This window comes from Amborella trichopoda, chromosome 13 (genome assembly GCF_054954075.1).
Source record: "Amborella trichopoda isolate Santa Cruz 75 chromosome 13, AtrichopodaSantaCruz75HAP2 v2.0, whole genome shotgun sequence".
Classification (NCBI taxonomy): Eukaryota; Viridiplantae; Streptophyta; class Magnoliopsida; order Amborellales; family Amborellaceae; genus Amborella; species Amborella trichopoda.
This window is the reverse complement of record NC_142348.1, coordinates 49,289,497-49,313,351: the sequence shown is the minus strand read 5'-3', so window position 1 is coordinate 49,313,351 and position 23,855 is coordinate 49,289,497. Positions and strand designations below refer to the sequence as shown.

The 23,855-nt window shown below is 36.0% G+C and overlaps 1 protein-coding gene across 14 annotated transcripts in view; it reads right to left on the bottom strand.

Annotated features, from left to right (window-relative positions):
• Nucleotides 1-23,855, bottom strand: part of LOC18446016 (vacuolar protein sorting-associated protein, putative (DUF1162)) — a 64,046-nt gene that overhangs the window by 16,086 nt on the left and 24,105 nt on the right. For 4 of the 14 annotated variants that reach the window (XR_016048374.1, XM_020674538.2, XM_020674539.2 and 1 more), the window contains exons 8-24: nt 21,398-21,524; nt 21,177-21,301; nt 16,057-16,733; nt 15,816-15,933; nt 15,545-15,697; nt 13,917-14,011; nt 11,253-11,383; nt 9,686-9,741; nt 9,372-9,585; nt 8,272-8,697; nt 7,897-8,174; nt 6,814-6,899; nt 6,625-6,699; nt 5,957-6,218; nt 5,407-5,835; nt 5,204-5,300; nt 4,581-4,918 (exon numbers count right to left, since the gene is read on the bottom strand). Coding sequence is in view for 8 of the 14 variants with exons in the window: in XM_020674538.2 (XP_020530197.2) it covers nt 4,581-4,918; nt 5,204-5,300; nt 5,407-5,835; nt 5,957-6,218; nt 6,625-6,699; nt 6,814-6,899; nt 7,897-8,174; nt 8,272-8,697; nt 9,372-9,585; nt 9,686-9,741; nt 11,253-11,383; nt 13,917-14,011; nt 15,545-15,697; nt 15,816-15,933; nt 16,057-16,733; nt 21,177-21,301; nt 21,398-21,524 (3,687 nt within the window). In the remaining 6 variants the exon portion in view is untranslated. Of the gene's footprint in view, nt 1-4,580; nt 4,919-5,203; nt 5,301-5,406; nt 5,836-5,956; nt 6,219-6,624; nt 6,700-6,813; nt 6,900-7,896; nt 8,175-8,271; nt 8,698-9,113; nt 9,586-9,685; nt 9,742-11,252; nt 11,384-13,916; nt 14,012-15,544; nt 15,698-15,815; nt 15,934-16,056; nt 16,734-20,280; nt 20,396-21,176; nt 21,302-21,397; nt 21,525-23,855 lie in introns of those variants that run through there. The other 10 variants (XR_016048375.1, XM_011629432.3, XM_088856772.1 and 7 more) reach the window with 8 other exon arrangements.

The window sequence follows — 23,855 nt, the reverse complement described above, 5'->3', positions numbered from 1 at the left end:
TACCATTTACTATTTTGTATTAGTACTTTAGTAGTTACTAGTTACTTAGTAATTACTGATTACCATGTCAATTGTAAATTTGTAGTTTGTAGTATTATATATTTATATTAATTAGTTTCATTTGATTTTATTACATTCATACAAAGTACATGAACAGTCTTCAATCAAAGAGGTTCAATGACCTAATCTATGTCAAGTATAATTTATACTTGGAAGGTGAGGTTTGCTAAGAGAGATAAGACAATAACAATTATATTTATAGTTACATCTATAGTGAGGGGGTAAGTGATAGTTCTAATATAAGAACTAGAACTAGTACTAACAGTGACAGTTCTTACCATATAAGAGGAAGATCTAATAATTTCAAGAAAAATAAAAAATAAAAAAATTATGGGTTCAATACGAGAATTGTTATGTATTGAATTATAATAAATTATTTGGGTCTAAAATAGACCCCCTTAGATAAAAAAATATGAATAATGCTATGGAGTGGTTAGTTGATGATAATGAGGTCAAGGGACATGAAGGATTGACATGGAACATAGTCATGGAGGCCTCGGGGACATCAGCCGACCCTCCTATTGCCACTAGATCCTCTTCCCATATGGCGAGGGTGGAGGAGGAAGCAGAGGCAAAATTCAGAAGAGACATATGAGGATGACCATTATGTTGAGGAGGAAGATGATTCTCATGATGATGGCCTAGACTCCGATGCATAAGATCCAGATGCAGCTGACGCTACTTTTTTTGATAATGAGTGATGATTGAAGACTCTTTTGAGTCTTCAAGTCTATATTTCTTTCATTTTTCTTTTCCTCTTGGTTATGTATTGTGGTTAGTAAACTTTCAAGTTTTAACTATGTGTGGACTATGGAATTGGATATGGAATTGGATAGGGACTTATGGAGTATGGAGGAGTGTATGTGGACTTGTGGACTATAGACATTTGATGTGCCCTAACCTTTATGTGTTATATCTTATTTTCTTTCATTTACTTGATGATGAATTGATGTCATGCTAAGTTGCTATCATGATTATGGACTAAAATATGTCTCAATATGTTTTTTTTAATCTTTTACACAAAATTTGACCTTCAAACAACTTCTTATTCTACTGAGCCGCCTAGGTTCTGAGCTCCCGCCTAGGTGCTAACCGGTCTGGACCCCCCTGGCCGCCTAGGCGCCGCTTGGCGCTTTTTGGAACACTACTTTTAACACATATGATTTGATAGGTCATATGTTCTGACAAGATCGATTTTGAAAGGTATGACTACCTTAAAGAAGATGGGCCACAAGAACAAATTTTGACAGAATCAGTCAGTGGATAATGAAAAGTAAAAGGAGACACAATCTCACATGCAAAATGCAGGATGTATCAAGAAAATTAGATTAAATAAAATTAAGAGGCGATGTTTCAAAATTATGAACAGAAATATGGTTTAAAAATGAGCACCTTGAGGAGCCGAAAGGCCCTCGGTGCCCCACCTTGCAGAGGAACCAGGGGGGGGGGGGAGCTCTAGGTGTCCACCTAAGTGAGCTAGGTGCCACCTAGGAGGGTGCCTTGCACCTTGGCCAAGGCACCTGCCTTCCACCTTGGACAAGGCACTCACCTTGGACTCTCCCTCTTCTTAATCCATGCATTTTGTTCATTTGACCAATTGCTCTCTTTCATAAAATTCACCCAATGTTCTATCTCTTTCTCTGTTTCATCAAACACCTTTGGGCACTCTTTCTGGATCATAGAAACTTTCGTAAAAATGATTTTGTCAATAACATATTTCCCAACTAGTATTAAACGTCAGGACCAGATCCAACACATGCATTTCATCACATTCTTGTTTGATCGGTTCCAACATATGCATTTCAGTGAACTTTTTTGGTTCATCAACCATATCACCTAATTTCTTCAACCAATCTTCTCTCTCCCCCTGCTCGCCCCCACCCCCACCCCATGAGGCAAAAAAGGTTGGTTACTGAGATCGCCTTACATGGATGGCTCTCCTGCTTCGAGAATGAGATCCTGCACTTGTAGAGTAAGATTGTAGTCCAGCCCTGATCCCAATCCCAATCCCAATCCCAATCCCAATCCCAATCCCAATCCCATAAGAGTCCATCAGCAAGTTAACTAAGACATTTTTTACATTTTTAAAAGAAAAAAGCAATAAATGTTTGCCAACCAAAAAAGAAAGTAATAATTCTTCAAAATATATATACAGAGATATTTCAAAAAGGAAAGACAGATTCTAAATCTGCATCAAAAAAAAAGAGAGCTTTAATTCAATTCTCCCAAAACTGCATTCAATAAAGGGAATGGTGGGTCCTATTTTTTTAGTTAAGATTGACAGCCAAGAAGAACCTAAAAAAAGATTATTTTCGATATTTTTGGTCGATCATTCATGAGAAAGGAGAAATTGAAGAAGATGCTCATAAAATTAGAGTTGGGTGGACGAAGTAGAGATGTGCTTCTGGATATGTGATCGTGGCATACCTAAGAAATTGAATGGGAAGTTTTATAGGACCGGTTATTAGGACCGGTTATTAGACCAGCCATGCTTTATGGGACAAAATATTGAGCAATCCAGAAACAACATACTCATAGAATGAGTGCAGCTGAGATGAGGATGTTGAGGTGAATGAGGGGCAAGACAAGGGAGGATAGAATTCAGAATGAATACATTGAAAGGAACTTAAGGGCAGCTCCAATAAGCCATAAAAATGAGGGAAAGTACTTTTTGGGTGGTATGGTAATGTATAGTGTGGACCTAGAACAACACTGGTTACAAGGACTAATTTGGTTTTAGTGGATGGCTCTAAAAGGGTAAGGGGAAGGCCCAAAGGACATGGATGCATGTATTGATAAAAAATATAGTGACCTATGGTTCGATTGAGCGTATGGCCCTTGATAGAACGGCATGGCGGAACATGATTCATGTAGCCGAACCCAAATAGTTAGGATAAGGCTTGGATGATGATGATGGTGGGTCCAATTTTGTTATACAGTTTTTACCCTTCATCTGTTTCAAAAATTTGTAAGAGAGAGTGCTCTCTCTCTCTATCCCTCCCCTTCTACATACATTTTTTTCTATTTATTTGCTCTGACTAAGTCATGCTTTAATTTATTTTAATTGAAATATATGTGAAGCAATGAAGCACTTTTACAAGATTTAATTAGAACATTATCCTGTATTACAATATAAGATCAAATATATATCTTTAGTATACTATTGTAAACTTAATTATATATGAAAAGATTATAGCAAATAACTATGAGTTTGTTAGTCCCAAATTTTGTTTGAGTAAATCTATTCATAAGTATTCCTTATATTAATTTTGCATCAAATTTTTATTTTATAAATTATGATTAATCTTTTAATTTTAAAAAAAATCTCCATTTTCTTATGTTTATTGTACAGGTGCAGCCAAACTAAAGAACTCCTAGCAAAAAACAATGGGAAAGGCTTCTATACTTCCTCTACAACATAGAAGATCTATGCTTCCCTTATCATCCAGCCGTCCAATTTTGATCAAGAGAGCCACTCACCGTTTGATCTTAGATCCGACGTCTCAAAGTATTTTATTTTTAGTTTTTTTTATACAAGTTGTATGAATATGAAATTTGGTACATGCCATCTTCTCATTGGGGCGCACCTGTAAAAAATATTAAAAATAATTTTTTGATAAAATATAATGACCAAAATACCCCTTGAATCTTTCAAGGGTATTTTGGTCATTTAATATTATTGGAAACATTTTTTTATACTTTCACTAGTGCAAGTTTAATAGAGGATTGGAGTACAAAATTTGGGGTTAAAATAATTTTTAGAAAAAAATAAAAATAAAATAGTGTAGAGACATGACATTGTGAATGGGGCAATCTTAGCCCTCCATTCAGAATGGACGGTTGGATAAGGAGAAGTATATAAGTTTTATGCTGTAGGGGAAGCATCGAAAGCTTGCCCAGAAACAATACCCACACCCCAGCTCAAGCTGTGGCCTCTATCAACTATGCTCTTTGAAACCTCCCCCCCAACCCCCCTTTCTTCATGGACCACCTCATTCATGAGACACCGACCTAGGCGGCACCTTCCATGTTTTATGACACTGCACGGCAGAAGGCAGGCCAAATCCAATTATGTACAAACACTGGCATTGAACTTAAACATGTTGTAAACCAGAGAAGATAATGAAGAACATGGACAATGTCGTGAATGTGAAGCATGAGATGCCAAAAATGACTAGAACTGACATCCATATAAATAGAATCATTAATAAGATTGAATAATTTTCCCCCAAGGTTTTGCATGGGATGGAAGAAAAGGAAATAAGTTTTGTCTTTATGCGGGCAAACATGGTTGTAAATATGTTCCTCACCCTGAAAAGTCGCAGCTTTCATTGCACTAAAATTGGGTTAGATGAGCATATTTAATTGATTGCTATATTACATAATATATAAAACTATGAGCACTATGAATTCAAATCCAAACCCAAAGCAAAGGTCATTAAAAAATATTTCAAACCCCTGCCAATCAACATTGAAACTCGGTTTGAGAAGGAAATGGGAACACATGAAAACATACTAACCGGTTTTACACTCTCGAGTAAACGGATGGCAAAAGATGAGGTTCTAAGCCCAATCTTAGTGCATGGGAATAACCTCTGGACTTCATCTCTCTGCATGCAACTATTAACCAGCTCACAAATTCGCAATACCCTTGTTGGGCCATCAGCATAAACCTCATATCCCACCCTAAGCATTTCCAGTCCATGTAAACCACCATCTTTGTCACTTTTCTCTTTTCCTCCCCTTAAATTACGATCAAATGGAAAATGTACAGGTAAACCTTTATTTTGCCTTAATTTGCGGAAAGGTTTCCATGCACAAAGTTTGTCTATACTAATTTCACGAAACAGCTGGGCATCTACAGACAAAAAGAATAAAAGTTTATCAGATTTAAATTATTCCAAAAGCAGTATTCCGTACTAGTGAAAAATTCAGCATCACATACTCGACGCCATGTAATACTAAAATAGGATTGGTTATATAAAGCTCATGGCATCACATATTGGAGGTTAAAACTTTAAAGTTGTGATGTTGTGAAGTGAAAGTAGAAGCAAAAAGGCTAAGCTTCAACAGTCTATAAAACAAAAGAACATTCAATAGAACTATGGAAGAAAGAGACAAAACATTGCTTGGAAAAACATACCAGCAACTTGCACAACTAGTTTATGTAACAATGTGAGATCATCCCAAACATAATCAACAGAACTACCACTGCTTAGAACCTCAAGATCTGTACATCCCTGGACAAATTTGAAAATCTTAATGAAAACACCACACATGATACAAAGTCACAGTAGACAAAAGACAAAGCGAAGAGCTTAAATCAAAGTGAATTAAAATGGCAACCTTCTGATAATATGTGACAGACATGTTATGCAAATGATTCTCGATTCGATATGGTAAAATAAAATCTGGCTTCATACGGAAGTGAATAACAATACTACAATCTTCTTCTGCAATATTTATAGCTGCAAATTTTGGTTTATTGATTTCATTCATGTTGCTTTGTGTTGATTGATCAGATCCAAGGGTAAATGGTTGCCTTCTAAACTTTACAAAGAAGTTTCCAAGTGAAGCAACACAAACTGGTCCAGACCACCCCAATCCGATGTCTTTCAGCGAAAACTGGATAAAGAAAAAACTCTCATCTGCATTTCTATGCCTTCTAACAATGCTATCAAAAATGCTCATCTGGCTTCTCTCCCCAGAACCACTGTGCAAATATAGCATCGCTTTTTGTTTATTGTTGACAGAAATAACACCAGCAGCATCATCCTTCAACGGAAGTACAGAAATACTAGTGAGACAATTGAACTCAACATGTAAATTGTAGCAATTTTCGGACAACTGATTAGTAACAAGCTCATGGAAGAAAAATTGAGTACCAAGTATATACCTGTAAATGACATTGACGGACAAAGATATCCTCCTGTGATTCATTAAAAACAACATATCTTGGGACTATAGATACAAGTTCTGCTGGCAAGATCACTTCAGATGAAACTGCCTGCAATGACACTCCCAACTTCGTAATAGCCGTGAATCCTGACTCTTCGGGAACTTCTAAGCATATTTCTGTAAAACCTGATAGCCACTCCAAGTCTAGTAGTGATTCAGATGAATTATCTTCCACGCGTGTTAGAAGCACTCTGTTTGATCTGCAATAAAAAAATATGCATTACCTTTAAATGCTAATCAATCGTGACAAAAGACCTCATTCTTTGCAGCGAATAAAATACATAAATTTATCAAATGAAATAAGTAAACAGCGAGTAGATTCTTCTTTATAAAGGACAAGGTAAAAAGAGTCGGGAGAGCTTTAAAGGGTTTCGCAGCACAAGCAAACTACTCCAATGCCAGTGCTTTGATGACGTGGCTGAGGCATCAAAGAAGTTGAAGTTGAGGATTGCACCATAAAATGCTTAATAAAATGAAAATTCAAGAGCTGGTAGTTACACCAAAGACTCGAGGGTAGATTTGATAACTTCATCGTATATGCTTTGTTACTACAATTCCAGTGAAAAGAAAAATTAACAACTTGTTTTAAAGGTTGCTAGGCCTTACTTCAAGAACCATGACATCGAAGATCCAGGTGGCAAAAGAAAACCATGCTCTAGTGGAAGGGTCATAACATTTCCCCTACATAAAATCAGCAAGGAATCGAATTTTAGAGACCATACGAAAGGAAGGACATGGTATGTGTAGTACGACAGTACGCTATGATATGTGTAGCATGACAGTACACTATGATACCTGGAGAGAGACTTTTGCTTGGATGCAAGACAAAGTAAAGAAAGGTCAGTTACATTCTTGAGTGTATATCTTGTAAAAACTGCAGCCTGCAAAAGAGGGTTACCAGAAAATATATACAACCAGATCACTATGGTGAAAAAGATGACTTTTCCATTGTCACTTTGTGAAATGACAAGTCAAAGAATATTGTCGGTAATAATAGTTAATAAGCAGCATGATCAGCATGAAGATCATAAAGATTGGCCTTAAATTTCGTTCATGTGTTCATCATTAGGAAAACTACACTAAATTTTATCGAGTGTGAAGAAAACCATTGTGTTATGGGAAAGGTTTCTATAATTCTCCTATAGCATAGAAGATCTATGCTTCCCCAACCATCCAGTCGTCCAATTTTGATCAAGAGAGTCACTCACTATTTGATTTTAGATCCGACGTCTTAAAGTATTTTATTTTTAGTTTTTTTTATACAAATTGTATGGATATGAAATTTGGTACGTGCCATCTTCTCATTGGGGCTCACCCATAAAAAATATTAAAAATAATTTTTGATAAAATATAATGGCCAAAAATACACCTTGAATCTTTCAAGGATATTTTGATCATTTTATTTTATTGAAAATATTTCTTTAATATTTTTCGCTAGTGCGAGTTTAATAGAGAATTGGATGTCCAAAATTTGGTGTCAAAATAGTTTATAGAAAAAAACTTAAAAATAAAATAGTATAGAGACGTGACATTGTGATTGGAGCAATCTTAGCCCTCCATTCAGAATGGACGGTTGGTTAAGGGAAGTATATAAGTTTTATGCTGTAGGGAAAGCATAGAAAGCTTGCCCTTGTGCTATTACTGTATTACACTAAGAAAAAAAAAAAAAAAAGTACATTCTAAAAACTAATGGATGGAGATGGAAAGAGAGTGGGTCCAACATCACTGCCATGCCTAATTCTGATGGGGTCCACTCTCATCCTTCCAATGGATAACGAGGACCCATGGACTATGGATTTTCCAGTTTCCAAGGGAGTAAAGGGTACTTCCAGTTCATCAATATGTAACTAATTTTAAATGAAAAGAACAAATGTCCACCTCCAAGACACCATGCTTCCCCCGCAACAATCGTAAATAAGCAAGAAATTTCCCACCACCAAAATCCAATTCTATATCCAAATTAGGAACTTCATCTTTCAGCTTGTGCATCTTCTTCAACCAGTCACTGGTGCTAACAGGTTTGCATGTCATATTATATTCAGGTAAAGTTACTACGAAAATGATTACACAAGGATTTGCATATAAATGAGCACTAGCTCCAGCAGGAATTGTTGCTCGCTTGCCAATAAAACTGTATGGTTCAGCAACATTTAGACCTGCAAAGATAATAAACGATTATGATATTTCCTCACGATAACATGAGAAACTGATTTTTAGGACACCTGATCTGAAAACAATTATTGCATTAATTACCTGAAAGACTTTCAGCTAAGACAACAGTAATCTCTGATTGCAGATTATTGTACACATGAACTGAAGGTAAAATGAAGATTTCTTTTTGCTCTTGCAATGTAATGTGAGAAGAGCCAACTTCTGATGAATCGGACACGTTGCGAAGCCTCCAAACAGGGACATCTCTTCCTATTCTCTGAACTAGGAAATTGAGATCAGTAATCTTTGAACCTTGCACACTGAGAGTACAACGAATGGTGTTAAAGGTTGATTTCACTGATTCACTGCCAAAAGTCTTCCTGAAATGGTAACTTAATTTATCAAATAATCCTGAAACACGAACAGCCTTTCCACCTTTCAACTCCTCTGACCACTCCATTGAAACTGCTGGCCCAAAATCCCTAAAATACTCAGAATCTTTTGGCCTGAAAGACAGAAGAAAGTTACCTGCAAAAATTTCCCAATGCAGCGGTCATATAAAAGTTACGGAGAAATACAAGATCATTCAAGCAAGAAATAAACAGTCTTAAGACTTTTTTTTTTTCCTTTTTTTGATAGATATCGATAGTTATATAAATCCATCAATTTCTACATATTAGTGGACCTTCTAGAAAGTAAATACTTGCAAAACTTAATAAGAAATCATGTCGATCAGAAACCCAAAATTTGTAAGAAATCGAACTTTGTAAGAAATGCAGGAAACTTCTCTAATAAGATCAGGATGTAATATATATGCATCGTCTCTAGAACAACTAATGCAATTTCAAGAGGAAAACAACAACTCACTCCAATCAATTTCTGTAAGAGTTTTTTCAGGGGACCCTTTCCCCACTAAACTACCCACAGAAAAAAAAAAAAAAAGAAGAAGAAGAAGAAAATTTCCATATGAGTTTTGATAACAGTGACTTCATACAATAAATGAAACTCTTGATCACTCAACATACCTTTGACACTCCATAGAGGCCAAGCTTTCCGTAACACAAGATCTTAGTTCCTTAAATCATTTGTCATGCCAAAATCCAAAATATGTGCAATATGCATATAGATAAACAAGAGTAGATAGATGTGATCATTATGTAATTACAAAACCTAATATATGAACAAGATTTATACAAGCCTACCAAGACTCAATGACAGTAATGCCCTTCTCAGACCCCCAGTCATGTTCAATGCATCTGAGGCTGCCATTGAGTCATCAATTGAGTCACCATTCCTCAGCAACACTGTTGGAGATTCATCATTAATCTCTTGTGGCCGTCGACAACGTAACTCCAAAGTAAAACCACTTTCATTATGTATTTTTAGCATTGGGGAAATCACAAGAGACAGGCCATCCTAAAAGAATAAACATATTCAACAAAAGTATAAGCAAGAATTGCTCGTGGACACACTTCCCAAATCAAATATTATTTTTCAGCAACACAAAAAGGATTACCTGTGTCCTTTTAGACGTGTCAACCACAATTAATGGTCCAGGTAGAATTCTGGAATCTGTTAGCATAAGCAGAAACATTATCTCAACAAAGTAATTGAAATGCTGGAGAAAGAGAAATAGCCCATAACATGTCAAAAGAATATAAAAAACATAAATAATGACACATAGAACTCATGAATAGATTAAACAAATGCAATTCAAAGATTGGTCCAGGTAACAGGATACTGTATGAAGTCAAATTCTCTCTCTCTCTCTCTCTCTCTCTCTCTCTCTCTCTCTTGGGACTTTAGTAAGACAACTGGCTGAGTTAATAAACCAACAAAAAGAAACATATAAAAAATAAGATATTTTTATTAAAACATTTTTTATTAAAGAAATCTAATAAATAAGGAAATCGATAATCTAGAACAATAGAAATAAAAGAAAGATTAAAACATGCAAGAAACATTTAAGTTACACACGCAAAAGAAATATCCAAAAAAAAGATATTTTTATTAAAACATTTTTTATTAAAGAAATCTAACAAATAAGGAAATAGATAATCTAGAACAATAGAAATAAAAGAAAAATTAAAACATGCAAGTAATATATAAGTTACACAAGCAGATTTCAAGAATAAATAAGTTTCAATTCTTTCAATTTTTTTATCAAATTCAAAAGGTTGGGTTATAAGATATTTAAAATCATATCTTCTTAAATTTGAACAGCGTCATAAGGACATGCTCTTTATTAGATAAACACCAAGTTATCCTTGTCAATAACCATATATTTCAGAACTAAGGAACAAATTCAGCTCAACTTCCATGTAAATATCATAGATATAGTTAGCCAGAAACTGCTATAACAGAAATTCCATAATAGAAAATCTTCTAAAAATGGTATAATTGAATATAAAACATAATATAACAATAACCCCAATTTCTCAATACAAAAGTTAGCTGGATAAAACAGGGGAAAGCATTATGGGCTTTTTATTTTGCACAAGAAGTATATTCTGTGCGTACTCATCTAAATTCAAGAAAATCAGAGGACAGCAGAGTAAATTAACAGTAAGATTAGTCTGATAAATTCAACATCATTCTTTTTGATGATTAATTTTTTACCAATCTATGTATGTAACTATAAGTGTATATTAACAAGATTTCCACAGACATGATGCCTGAGTATATGGCGAGAGAGAGAGAGAGATAGAGAGGGAGGGCGGGAGAGAGGGAGGGAGAGAGAGAGAGAGAGAGAGAGAGAGAGAGAGCTATAATCACAGCTACAAGCACAAAAGAATGGCGGGGAGAGATAGAGAGAGAGGGAGAGGGAGAGAGAGAAAGAGCTATAATCACAGCTACAAGCACAACAAGAATGGCAGGGGAAGGGGGGGGGGGGGGGGGGAGAGAGAGAGAGAGAGGAGTTTTTTTTGGTTGGGGAGAGCAAGGGCATAGGAGAAGCTAAACATGATTATATGCCACCTACTGTGACTGGAAGAAAAGATGCTAAGAGTGAGGAACCCAATTAATTGCAGCTGGCGGCAACTAAACAATAATATTAAAATAATATAAAATCAAGCTGCATATACCTGCTATAGATACTATGCGTGTTCTCCATGCAGATACTCCAGCATCCAAAATTGATTTATGAATTGGAGAAGTGAAACAAACCCCAGGAACAACAAGCTGAAGAGATACAGAAGTAGTGGTTTGCGGTTTCCTGCATTAAATCATTCCTTATATCACATATCAATACAAGATTAATGAAGCAAGTAAAAGGAACAACAATCAAGAAATAGGTATAAAGTATACCAGCTAAAGTAATTCTCGTGAACATGAACTTAGATATACTACATTCATGCAACACAGAACATCAAGGTAATTCATAAAGTTGGAAATCAATATGATATTTCTTTTTTGAAATGATCACAATAATGAACTGATGATGCTGAGGATGTTTAGGACATCTACTAGCACAATAGTAAGAAAGAAAGGGAAAAGAAGGAAAATAGAAAATTGCTGTTAAACTGAAGACTGATTGTTTCTGGTATACAGTTGTACATGTACGTTTTTGGCTTGTGGCTCCAAGAAAGACAAATCTTAACAAATTTCCCTTTAACTTCCTGAAGTATTCCTAGACGGCATGAGGTATACCTTAACCATGGTCAAAATGACTTTCTTTCCATAACAGAGGTCAAGACACGAAACTCTTCCTATCTGCAACACAAAACACTTAGCACAAAGCTAAGTTCAATAAGATTACAATCTTGAGATTAAATCTCGCACTTCTCTGTTAAGAGAGAAATCTAGTTTTGAAACAAAACCTACTGCTCAAACTTCTGAAAGGAACATAGGGTTTCAAATAGGGCAAAAACTCAAACTTCTCCATGACATATAGACTCTTTATCTCGACAACGGACCTAGAGAGACAAGATGTTTTTGCTATCTTCAAAATATTAAATGCCCTGGACTTGGAATTCCAAGAGCAATCGAGCCGTGCGAATATACTCCTAAGATATGACTATGCCCAGTGATGTTCTGAATCTTGGCTCGGGCCTGCACTCAGCCTTGGACCAAGCTGAGTTACTTGTTGGGGTGAGGTCCCGCACAACACTGAAATAGACCCACAAATCCAAGAAGAAAATTGTAAAAAAATGATTGAAAATAATTAAAATAATAAAGACTAAGATAAATTATAGAAAAACATCTGTAAAAGATGAAATAAATATATATAATATGGATTATTAAAAAAATTGATTTATACCTCGAAATATTTCAGAAAAATAAAAAATCAGAGAATATAATAAGAAAACTCCACGAATCAACATAAAAAACCTAAAAATCATATAAAAGCATATTTCCAAATCATATGTTAGTGGCTTTTGAATAAATTTGGTGATTTTTAAAGGGAGTTTAATAAGGGCGAATTGAGCACATAAACTTTCATTGACTCGGCTGAGTCCAAATTGACTTGGCCGAGTCCCGAACACTAAAGCCCAGTGAAGCACTGTGAAATCTTCTTTGAGTTGCACGCTTAAGAGAAGGCTTAGTAAAAACATGCCCATGCACAGATTTTCCTTCAATAGCTACTTCGATTTCAATTAGAAATCAAAGAGCGCAAAATTGATGGAGAAATTGGGAAGAAATGCAGGATTACAATTAACAGTCATAAGTAACAGATCTCCATTAACCGCAGTCAAAAGGCCTACATGAAAGAGGGTAAAGAATTTTCAGTCTCAAATATATTCATAAAGAGGTTTCCTGTTAAACCAGTGAGATTCTATTGGCTATTGAAGCAATGGAGGCTACATGGCAAAAGGCGTGACACGTGGCAAGGCATTTAGGCAGTGGAGAGGGGGGAGAATATCTTAACCATAGCAAGAAAACTTAACAGTGATGTGAAGCTGCCTAACCACAGTCAAAAGCCAAGGTCTCTATAAAAGGCCTTTGAGGGCTCAACCGTGATGAGGGGTTGAGCTTCCTCACTAAACTATCATCAGAGGTTGGGTCAGTGGCCTAATTACAGTGCTAAGGTTTGGCCAGCAAAAATAAAAGACTTTCCCAAATCTAAATCCAAATCTCAGCCATGGCCATGGCCTGGCTGGCCGCTGTACATGCATATGTGTGCGTGCATGTGAAGCATGCACAAGTTGAAAGTACCAAAGCCCCTCAGTCTCTCTCTCTCTTCTAAGCCCCCATAGGGCTAAGGAACTCCCTCACTTATATAGCCATAGAGAGTCGTGTCTCAAGGTAATGCAGAACTAATTAACTTGCTTCTTAGCCATACTTGCATCAACTAAGAAAAATGCCTAAACAAAGGGAAAATTACCGTAGTTGTTTCCAAACAGCATTTCATAATTTTGATATACATGCATACAAAGTGCATAAAAAGACAAGAAAAAAAATCTAGAGGAATGATAGATGGTCAGGATGGACTTTAGCAGAGTGCAATTGGATATTTACTATTGCCTATTGAGCTGGATATTTCACATTTTAAAAATTAAAAGTTCGTCTCTAGGTTAACATATGATTGCCAAAACATGCCTCATTCGAGTTAAAAGAAGGGTTCCTAGGATGGTTGTAAAGTAAATCCCAAATTTTATTCAAGATGCTCCAAATTTTATTCAAGATGCTCTATCTCACTGAAATGAAAACAACCCTCAAACTGAAAGAACATGATTTTCAGCATCTCCCATAGGCATTAAATGTAGCAAGAAGACAGAAGAAGGAATGCATTGTTTTTAGTGAACTACCTTATAAGGAATGAACCACATTGATTTGCGGCAATTACAGCATCTCTCTCATCTTCAAAACGACAGAGAAGACTTAAACCTGAAAGGTTCTTTACCTGCTATGATGGAATAACCATAAAAACAGCTAAATGCTTGCTAATACTAGAAATAAGTTCCATGGAGCACTCATGCAGAATTTAAGAACTATTCCGACTTAAGGTGTTAGAGAGACCCTAAATCCATGTATTAAACATCTAGATTGACACATAACTTAAGAGAAGAGGACCAGAAAGATATAAAGGAACATCAGCTGGACATAACCATATTTAACTAGAAGGAAAACGAGTTAGTACGGGGGGGGCATGCCTGAAGACATGCCACAGAACAATCTTTGGTACATCAAAAATTAAACTTATAACACTAATATTAGCCAAAATAAAATGGACAAGCTAAAGCCAAAAAAGAAATATAATTGTCATTGCCTATTGCCTAGGCACATTAGCATTTGTAGGAATTTCCAATTCTTAGGTTTTAACCCATAACTTACGGTTAGCTTGTAGAGACTCAGTTAAGCATCATATTTCAAGGTTGCTTTGAAACTTGATTGTGACACAACTTGTAATCCATTAGCATAGTTCATTGCTAGTGTCATGGAGAACAGGTTGCATTTCATACCCTCCAGTTCTCTGGGTATGGTCTTTCCAAAATCCTTGTCATAGAGTTTGAATAGAGAAATAGGAACGAGTATAAGCCATTGGAGGTTGGTTGTGGCCTTTATATCAGAAAGTCAATGACCAGTGTCATTCAAATTTGTCGTGCAACTAGTGACACCAATCCAATGGCTATGGGGTATTATTTAGAAAACAAATTTTTGGAAATTTTTTCATCCATCCAATTTTTATAAATATATCATTTTTCAGAGAACATGATGTAAATAAGAAGCTGAATAATTGCAAAACAACCAAGGAATAAAAGCCTTCATAGCCATAGTTGTTGGGATCGGCATTGGGGGATCATGAAATGTTAGAAGATCCATGTAATTGGGAGATCATCCGTACAATTCATATGTTAAGCTCTACATCCCCAAATGTTAGGGATCGACTTTTGGGATCTTAATCCAAACCTCTTGAGATCTTGATCCCGACCTTTTAGGGATCTTGCTCCAAACCTTAAAGAATATATTATCTAGGACTACATATACCCTTTAAAGTAGGGATTGCTTTATTTATAGCCTACAAGCAATGCAACTATAAATTAAGAAAATCATCCATTTGGATGTTATTTTGCGATCACAACCCCTAAAAGTGGGGATCGAAATCCTAAAATGTAAAAATCAAGATCCCTTTCCTGGAGCGCTAGAGCAAGATGTTGGAGAGGGATCACTACCTATATTAGGAGATCCCAGCAGCTATGTTCCTAAATGCATTCCATTCTTTAGAAATATTTGTTATGAAAAGGTAATTTAATAGGACTGATATTTTCCGAGAAATGAGGACTTATACATCCTGTTAGACATCACAGGATGTCATGCAGTGCATAATAATACTTTCTTGATCAACAACCATCAGTTACTAAGTGTGATAAGAAAAATGCACGGGCAAATCAATTTTTCTCTATCGACAGAATAAAATGGGGGGATAAGAACATGCCTTAAAACAGGCAGCCGAGTTGAGTGGATGTCTGACCGAAAAAGGACCAGCCAAATTTAGTTCTCCGGTTAAAAAGAGAAGTGCATCTAGTGAAAGCTCAGATAAACACATGTCCACCTGAAAATGACACCAAATTAAATTCAACATGTCCACCTGAAAATGACACCAAATTAAATTCAACCAATAACCAACTTGGCATACAATTTTCAATTTGTCAAACAATCACATGGAAAACGAAAACCACAATGTCTTGACAGAAGAAGCATTGTACCTTATTTATATTACAATGTAAATGAGAAGTCACTCTTTTTTTAACAAGTCCTAAGTCATTGTTTACAAGGCTGGTACGACAGAAAATACCAATTGCGACAGGGAGAACCATTTCCCTCCTACAGTTTGAAGAAGACATCATCAAATATCAAGATACTGCTGCAGGCCCATTCTATAGAATTGAACGCATAAAAACACCAAATACACATGAGCCTAAGATTTTCAAATGCTCAAATACTCACCAGGAGTTGTTCAGGGTATCAAAGCTCTCAATCAAGAAGCTCAGTGTACTTATGAGCCTCATTTTTGAAGGTGAAACTTGAACAATAAATTGAGCATTATCAATGAACCATCGAAGAAGAGGAATATTGTCATTTGTACCTGAGACTTCATAAAGTAGTGTCACAGAAATCTTATCAGTGGTAATATTTACATACGAAGGATGGTGAGGAAGCACTGATCTATTTGCTTCATCCCTTAGAAGTGACTTCGATACCCCATCTATTTCACCCGGTTTGCTTGTATAAGTATCGGAAGCCTCTGGTGCTGTGATAGCCTTTCTCAGTGATAAATTCAATAAAATCTTTGCTTTAAATGGATTTCCTGGCTTCTTCACAAATTGTGGAAGGCCGTCAATAAAAGCAACTGCACAATCATTCTTCTGGTTCACAAGGTAAAATGCTCCTTTCAGCAAGTTGTTGCAAACTTCCAATTCATCACTGCCCTCATAATATTTAGGCCGACAAGGAACAGTTTTCCAACAAGCCCAACTCTTATCATCAGCTGCAGAGACATCAACAAATCCTGAACCTGCCCGGAAGTTCACGCGTAATGGTTCACCAACATCATTCTTTGCACACAGTGAAACCAAGGAGAAGCATGCTGTGGGGGAACCCCATTTCCTTCGATGATAAGCCACCTGTTCAGAGACTGCTCAATTAGTTTCTACCACAAATCATTAAGATCATTTGATAAATGTCTAAAATGACAAACTATTAAAGAAAACAATATAGAACAGACAAAATCTATTAATCATAGCATCAAACACCAATATTAGAAGACAAATCACCCTATGCATCTTCCTTTGAAGCATGAGCAAGAGAAAAGTTATTATACACGTATCAAAGGGCAACGAGAAAATTCGAATAGACAACAGACTAGAGGAATAAGCAATGTTTGAAAACCCAGATCGGCCATCTAGAAACCGATTCGAATCGGCAGATCGACGATTCGGATCTGTGGATCGGCCGGATCCGACCTTAAACAGGTCCCAAAAAATTACAAAAATTTCTTTAAAATCTAGTTTTTTAGGTTTCTCAAGAAATAGGGGTATTGCATTATAGATTTTCATTATTTTATCGAAAATATTCAATACTAAGACCCTAAGTCCATCGTGGTCAGTCTCGAGCCAGACATGCTAATACCAAATTCAAAGAAAGGAGTGTGCTAGGTAGAAAGCTACGTAAAACATTTGCCACATCTATTTCATGAATCTCGAACCAATGTCAATTACTCATGCTAGGGCATTTTCCTTGTAATCAACGCGATGTCTGACTATGGATATGGCCCCTGCTAGAACGCATTGGCATAATAGGATTCATATAGCCGACCCCAGATAGTTGGGATCATGCTATGATGATGACGATGATGATTGATCATGATGATAAATATCAGTGTTTCAAAAAGCGCTAGGTGACACCTAGGCGGTTGGGGGGGTCCAAACCGCCCAACACCTAGGCGGGCGCCCAACACCTAGGCGGGCGCCCAGAACCTGAGCAGCCCAGTAGAATTTTTTTTTTTTGAGTTATCTCTCTTTAAAATAGGCTCTAATGGGTTTAGGTTTCAACCCGTGGAGGGGGCGTAGGCCCTTGGCGGCCGCCTAGGCGAGTTCAGACAGGCGCCTAAGTGGGCTCCCGGGTGCCCAGGGATATCCATTTTTTTGGACGCATAGTCTTGGGAGATGCGCCAAGACCCCCAGAACCGCCTGGGCGGCCACCAGGTGCTAGGCAGTCCACTTTTTGAAAAACTGATAAATATTGAGAACTTGATTCATGTTTGAGTGTTTGCCAACCATTATATTGATTTTATAGTCAAAATGAAGTTTAAAATGCAACTCATTGCAATAAAATGGACATCTATAACTCAAATCTTTTTTATTTTGTGTTTTTGTAATCCCCAATGCCACTTGCACTTGTGGAGATTGGGGGTCGTGCCTACTCATTTCTTATTTCCCTCTTTTTTGAAAATTAATCATTAAATTAATATCTATTTGTATTCGTATTTTTATTAATTTTTTTATTTCTCTAGACCTATCTGATTCCATTCATATCTAGAGTGTTGTATTATTTATATTCATATTTAATTTATTTCTCATTATTTGCTTGAAAATGTCAGCCGCTTCTATTCCTCATTGACTTAGCTTAGAGATTTTATTTCATAGATTTTGAGGTAAAATCACGTTAAAAAAAAAAAGGTTATGAGGATCTCTCTCTCAACTTCACATTCTCCTCTAGTGAAGCCCCTCTCTCTCTCTCTCTCTCTCTCTCTCTCTCTCTCTCTCTCTCTCTCATCCTAGCATATTCTTTCCATCGAAAGGATCTCTCTCACATCCCCAATTCTCTTGCTACATGCTCTCTTTCATCCTTCCTCATTTTCTCTAGATGACCTCTCTATCTCTATGATCCTCACATACCCATATGCTCTCTCTAAGTGATCTCTTCATACTCATAGATTTACACACTCTCCCTCGCACCAATATCGTCCATCTAAAAGGTCATGTGATCTCTCTCTTACACCAAACCAAATAATCTTCTCTCTCTCTCTCTCTCTCTCTCTCTCTCTCTCTCTCTCAAATCTCAGCCTCACCAACCTAGGTCTTCTCTCTAAAACGCCTCATCTCATACCCATGGATTCATGATCTACTTATTGCCTAATTGAGGAGGGGGAGTGGGGGGAATGACTTGTCATGGTAGGACTTATATTTTGTAGGTTTTATTATGAAATTATTTTGAAATCAACGTAAAATTCTTTTAATTTTACTTGCCTTGCTCTAGATGCGTACCTATGCAATATTTTACTTTAAATGTTTGAAATTTACTTGAAGTTTTTATTTGTAACTTTATTGTTTTTAGTTATTTTAAATAGAACCCCCAATAGTAGAGAGGCCTTTATTTGTAGTATGATCTTTTTTTTGTCATTTTAAATGGATCCGACAAAAGTAGAGAGAGATTTAGGTGGGGTAGATGCTCATAGCCCACAAAAGTATAAATTATAAACTTTAAAAGATTGATCCAACATTGAGAAGGTTGGAGAAAAGTTGGCACTAATAAACTATAAAAGACCACATGGAGGAAGGGATTTGAACTCCATTCCACCTAGTAGGAATGGGGTCATCCACATGAAAATGTGGGGCCTATAGTAAACAATGACATTAAAAAAAAAAAAAATTTATTATAAATGAAAATTACATGGGAAATGTGGGGCCTCTAATAAATAAGAAATTTGAAAAAAAAATATTTATAACAAGTAAAAATTACATGGAACTGCCCAGTCGCGATATTTAGAAGGAACCAAATCAGTTCCTCTGAAAACCGATCCGGATCAGGCCATTCTTGTCCGGATCGGTGTTGTTTTAAGCAATGATAATAAGCAATATCAAAAGGAAGACATGTTTCGACAATTGAGCACAAAATTTTCAAAAATAGCATCTTTTTCAAAACTGTACCCCCTATGGCTCTTGATTTTGAGATTGGATAACCCGTTTGTATAAGGGATTTTAAGATTTAAAAAATTCGTCCTCATAAACAAGCATCATTCATCATTGTCAAAGCCTTTTCCCAACTAATTGGGGTCAGCAACACGAATCTTAGTCCGCCATTCTCCTCAAAAACAATAAGCTGAATAACTCTCATATAGAAAACAAAAAAAAAGAAGGAAGATACACCCACGAGTCCACATTGTTCATATAGATTCTCGTCCAAGCCAAGAGGACTGAAAGTAAGCGTTCTCCACTTCAAGAATGCTATTAAAAATAAAATAAAAAAGATTTGGAGTGCAAAAAAATGCTCCAAATCAACTGATCCCCAAGGATAAACTCCAAAACATCAACGTAATGGGCGTTAGCATCAAGAGTTGAAGCTCCAATTCAATATTTCGGTGAAGGAGAGTATTTCACGGCTGTTTTGAGCCTATGTGAATGCCTCACCCGATAAAAGGGGGTGGCTTTGGGTGAGGGTCCATGTGAATGGTGTGGACCTGTAGACCCATGCTATATATGTGCGCTCCCATGTTTGTGAGATTATAAAACTGAGACATCCCCCCTAAGCATTTCTTTGGCAGTTAGACCTCTATAACACCTCATTTTACTGCTTTTGTAATTTATAAGTTTTACATTCAATGGCCCCAAGGGTGATTTTGACTCAAAGATATGGATACCATTTTTGACTAAGGATGCCACTAAAATGTACCTGAGAAGCGTCAAACATAAGGGCTCCCCACCCTTCAAACCCCGAGAACAAGTACGCTACATCCATCAAGAACATAACCGTGCATCTGTAGATTCTGTATATGAGTATTGTAATTCTGCAGCAGATTTCCCCTTCAAATAAGTATGTTATGTTTTGAACATCCAACACATGGAGTTGCTTCAATAGGACACTAATAATGGCACTCAAGAGTCCAATTTCCATTATCGTCATCATATGATTGCTTCAACTGTTCATAATAAACTAAATAATAAAATTAAACAAAAAGAAGAGAGAATTCTGAAAGGAATCCATGGCAGATTTACCACCCATCTGACATGGAAAGAATCTAATTTAAATGGAATTCCATCAATATTTATGCGTTTCATGAAGAAATAAAAACTTTCAAACATTTAGGCCAACCACGCATATATTGGAACTTCAAGGTCACCTATCTCGCATGCCTAAATAATAAATCACTACAACCAATAGAAAGTATGGCATTCAATGTTATTTAATATTTCAGAGTTTTTAATAAAAGAACCCGGAATATGATACATTGCCATCAATAGTATTACATAAGTAGTGTAGCACATTTGTGTTTTTGCTTGAGATGATTGGAATTCATCTACCGTAAAAACTTCACTCATATAACAGAAAAATTCAATCGTGTCTGGGCAAAAGAGAGACCATACCAAAGTATGGCATTCAATGTTATTTAATATTTCAGAGTTTTTAATAAAAGAACCCGGAATATGATACATTGTCATCAATAGTATTACATAAGTAGTGTAGCACATTTGTGTTTTTGCTTGAGATGATTGGAATTCATCTACCGTAAAAACTTCACTCATATAACATAAAAATTCAATCGTGTCTGGGCAAAAGAGAGACCATACCCTGAATAAAGCCCTTTCTCCAACAAGAGAATAATGAAGTGCACCACCTAAACGATACTTATTTTCTCCAGTTTCAACAGTCAAATACATGTGCTGGTCAAGATCTTCAATAACCACAATACTTCCTAATCAAATCACAGATTATTTTATTTCAGCTCAAATATTTCCAGTGAAACAAGAATAAGAGTCCAAATACTACATAAATTTAAGGACCCACGTACCATCAGGAATCTTGTCTTCATGCCTACCATCAGCCTGTTCATACCAAGAGCCAACCAATTGTCTTGTGCCATCATTTGCTTTGCCAGTGGATATCTCAAATAAGGGATCAGTAAGACCCAGAAGTATCTACAGCCATAAAAACAGGTGAGACATCCATATCATGACTGTGAATTGGATTATGTCAAATACCTAAAACAGGACCCAATAAAAAAATGTTTATTTTACGTTATGTCGCAACTTCATTTTTATAGTTTTAGTTCCCTCCGTTCAAATATTTTTCTTTCAAGTTTGCACTGTGAAATTCTGGAAGTTCATTTCCTTTTCTCTTCTTTTGTTTTTTGCATCTGAGCAAGCAATAAAATTGATGTATTGGGGAAAGGAAAAAAAGTTATAAAGGGATCAGCAATAGTCAAAAAAAAAAAAAGGATACACAACTATCCAATCATACTACAATAATTGTCATGGAGATCAAGAGCTGGGTGATTCAAAATTTTAATCTTATTTTTTTTAGTTTCAGATATGTGGATGTACATTTTATTTTTATTAGGGCTTATTCTTTTGGGAATTATAATGTGGTTTTGATCTCCAATACCTAGTTTCTACATTTTCATTTTCTTTTTTTGATATTCATGAGTACTGTTCACAGTATTGTTCACGGTTATTGTTCACGGGTTACTTGCATTTTTGGAACTTTAATATATTTTAGGGATATTTTGGAATATTAAATTGTTTACTTGGATCTTAAGTTAATTTTAGGGTTTCATAGGCTTATAAAAGGCGGGACATCCCATAATAGGATGCTTATGTCATTGCAATGTATTTATTTTATGAAAGAAGAAAGTTCTTCTCTTGGCTCGATTTACAACCATACTTTTTCTCCATTATTGTTGATTTTATTTGTTTGAAGTTCGGGGAAAAAGTGAATTTAGTTTCCCACCTTTCCTTCCTGCATCACGTTGGATGGTCCAAGTCATGGCAAGAACAGGGAAAACAATGAAAACAAAGGATATGCACGCACAATGTAGCAATATTTGGAGCAGGATAAGACTGCCGTAGAGTGAATCGTACTCTACCGCGAACTTAACACTTTAGGTTCAATGGCGACAGGAGAGAAAAAATTGGTGGAACGCCTATGAAAGTATTTCCACGAAAGGACTTTCATGTTTTTATTAAAAAAAAAATGAGTTTTAATGATATCTATGAATCTGCTGCAGAACCACGACAACTCGAAACTCATCTCCGTGACAGACCTTCGGATGGAGGTTATATCAAATGAGCGAGGGAAAAATCTTTAGTTGGAGGGATTCAGGATGGTATACTAAGAAGGTTCCTAAAATCTTGGTCAATTTGAGATCATTAAGTAGGTCCCAAAGATTTAAAAATTGGGAAAATCCTTATCTGTTTCAATTTTCCATAGTCTACTGAAATGATGTTCACCCTATTTTGGAATAGGCTACCTTAATGGCCTCCAATCAAAACCAAATTTTTTTGTATGGATGAAGAATGTGTTGATATATTACGTGATGCAAATCGCACCCAAGACATTCAAGAACTTTGTTGATTAAATTTATTATTTATTATTTTTATTTTTTTATGGGTGGATTTCTTTTTATTATTTGTTGTTAGTTTTAATTTTTAGGAATCACATTATCAGGGTTAAAAGTTGTTTCTATTTAACATTTTGGGTGTGGGATTCCAATTTGCATGGGATGCTCTTTCCTTTTGCTATGTAACCAAAAGTTAGGGAGAAAGAGTTTGGGTGACTATGGCGTGACTTGAATAGTGTAAAGAATACGTATTTTGGTGAGGGAGATAATGGTTCCTTGTCTTTAAGGGATTTAATAGGGTGGTGTATTGAAGATTAACTTTCCCTTTTTTTTCGTTGGGAGATCAAGTGAATGGGGGTAACAAAGAGAAAGAGGGAAGTCACGTGGGATGTAGTGATTAATGAGAGGGTTAGAGAAAATCTTTGAAAGGATCATCTAGGAGAGAGAAAATAGAAGAGTTAGGAGAAGGGGTATGTGATTTAGAGATTATAAGGAATATTTCCTAAAATTTTGTAGTGTGCATAGAAAGACGTATATCTTTTGAATTTTATTTTATTTTACTTTTCATTGTTTGTATTAAAAAGAAGTGGGACGTCCTATTGAGGGGGGACTTGGATATTTTCTGTAAAGAGTTTTATGAATGAAGAAAAGAGTTTTTTCTTCCTTTGGCTTGATTTACAGTTATTGTTTCTTTCTCTATAGTTGCTGAATTTTGTGTCTTTTAAAATAGAAAGAAGGTTGGATTTAATTTCCAGAACTCCTTTCACATCATTTGATATCAGAGTATGATTCGAAAAGGTTTACCGAGTACGATGGCTGGTCGTGGAGTTCGCAACTGTAAGAATGTCGAGTGGGACCAAATATACAAGAAAATAGAAAACTTGACAGAGATAGTTGAAAGTTGTTGCAA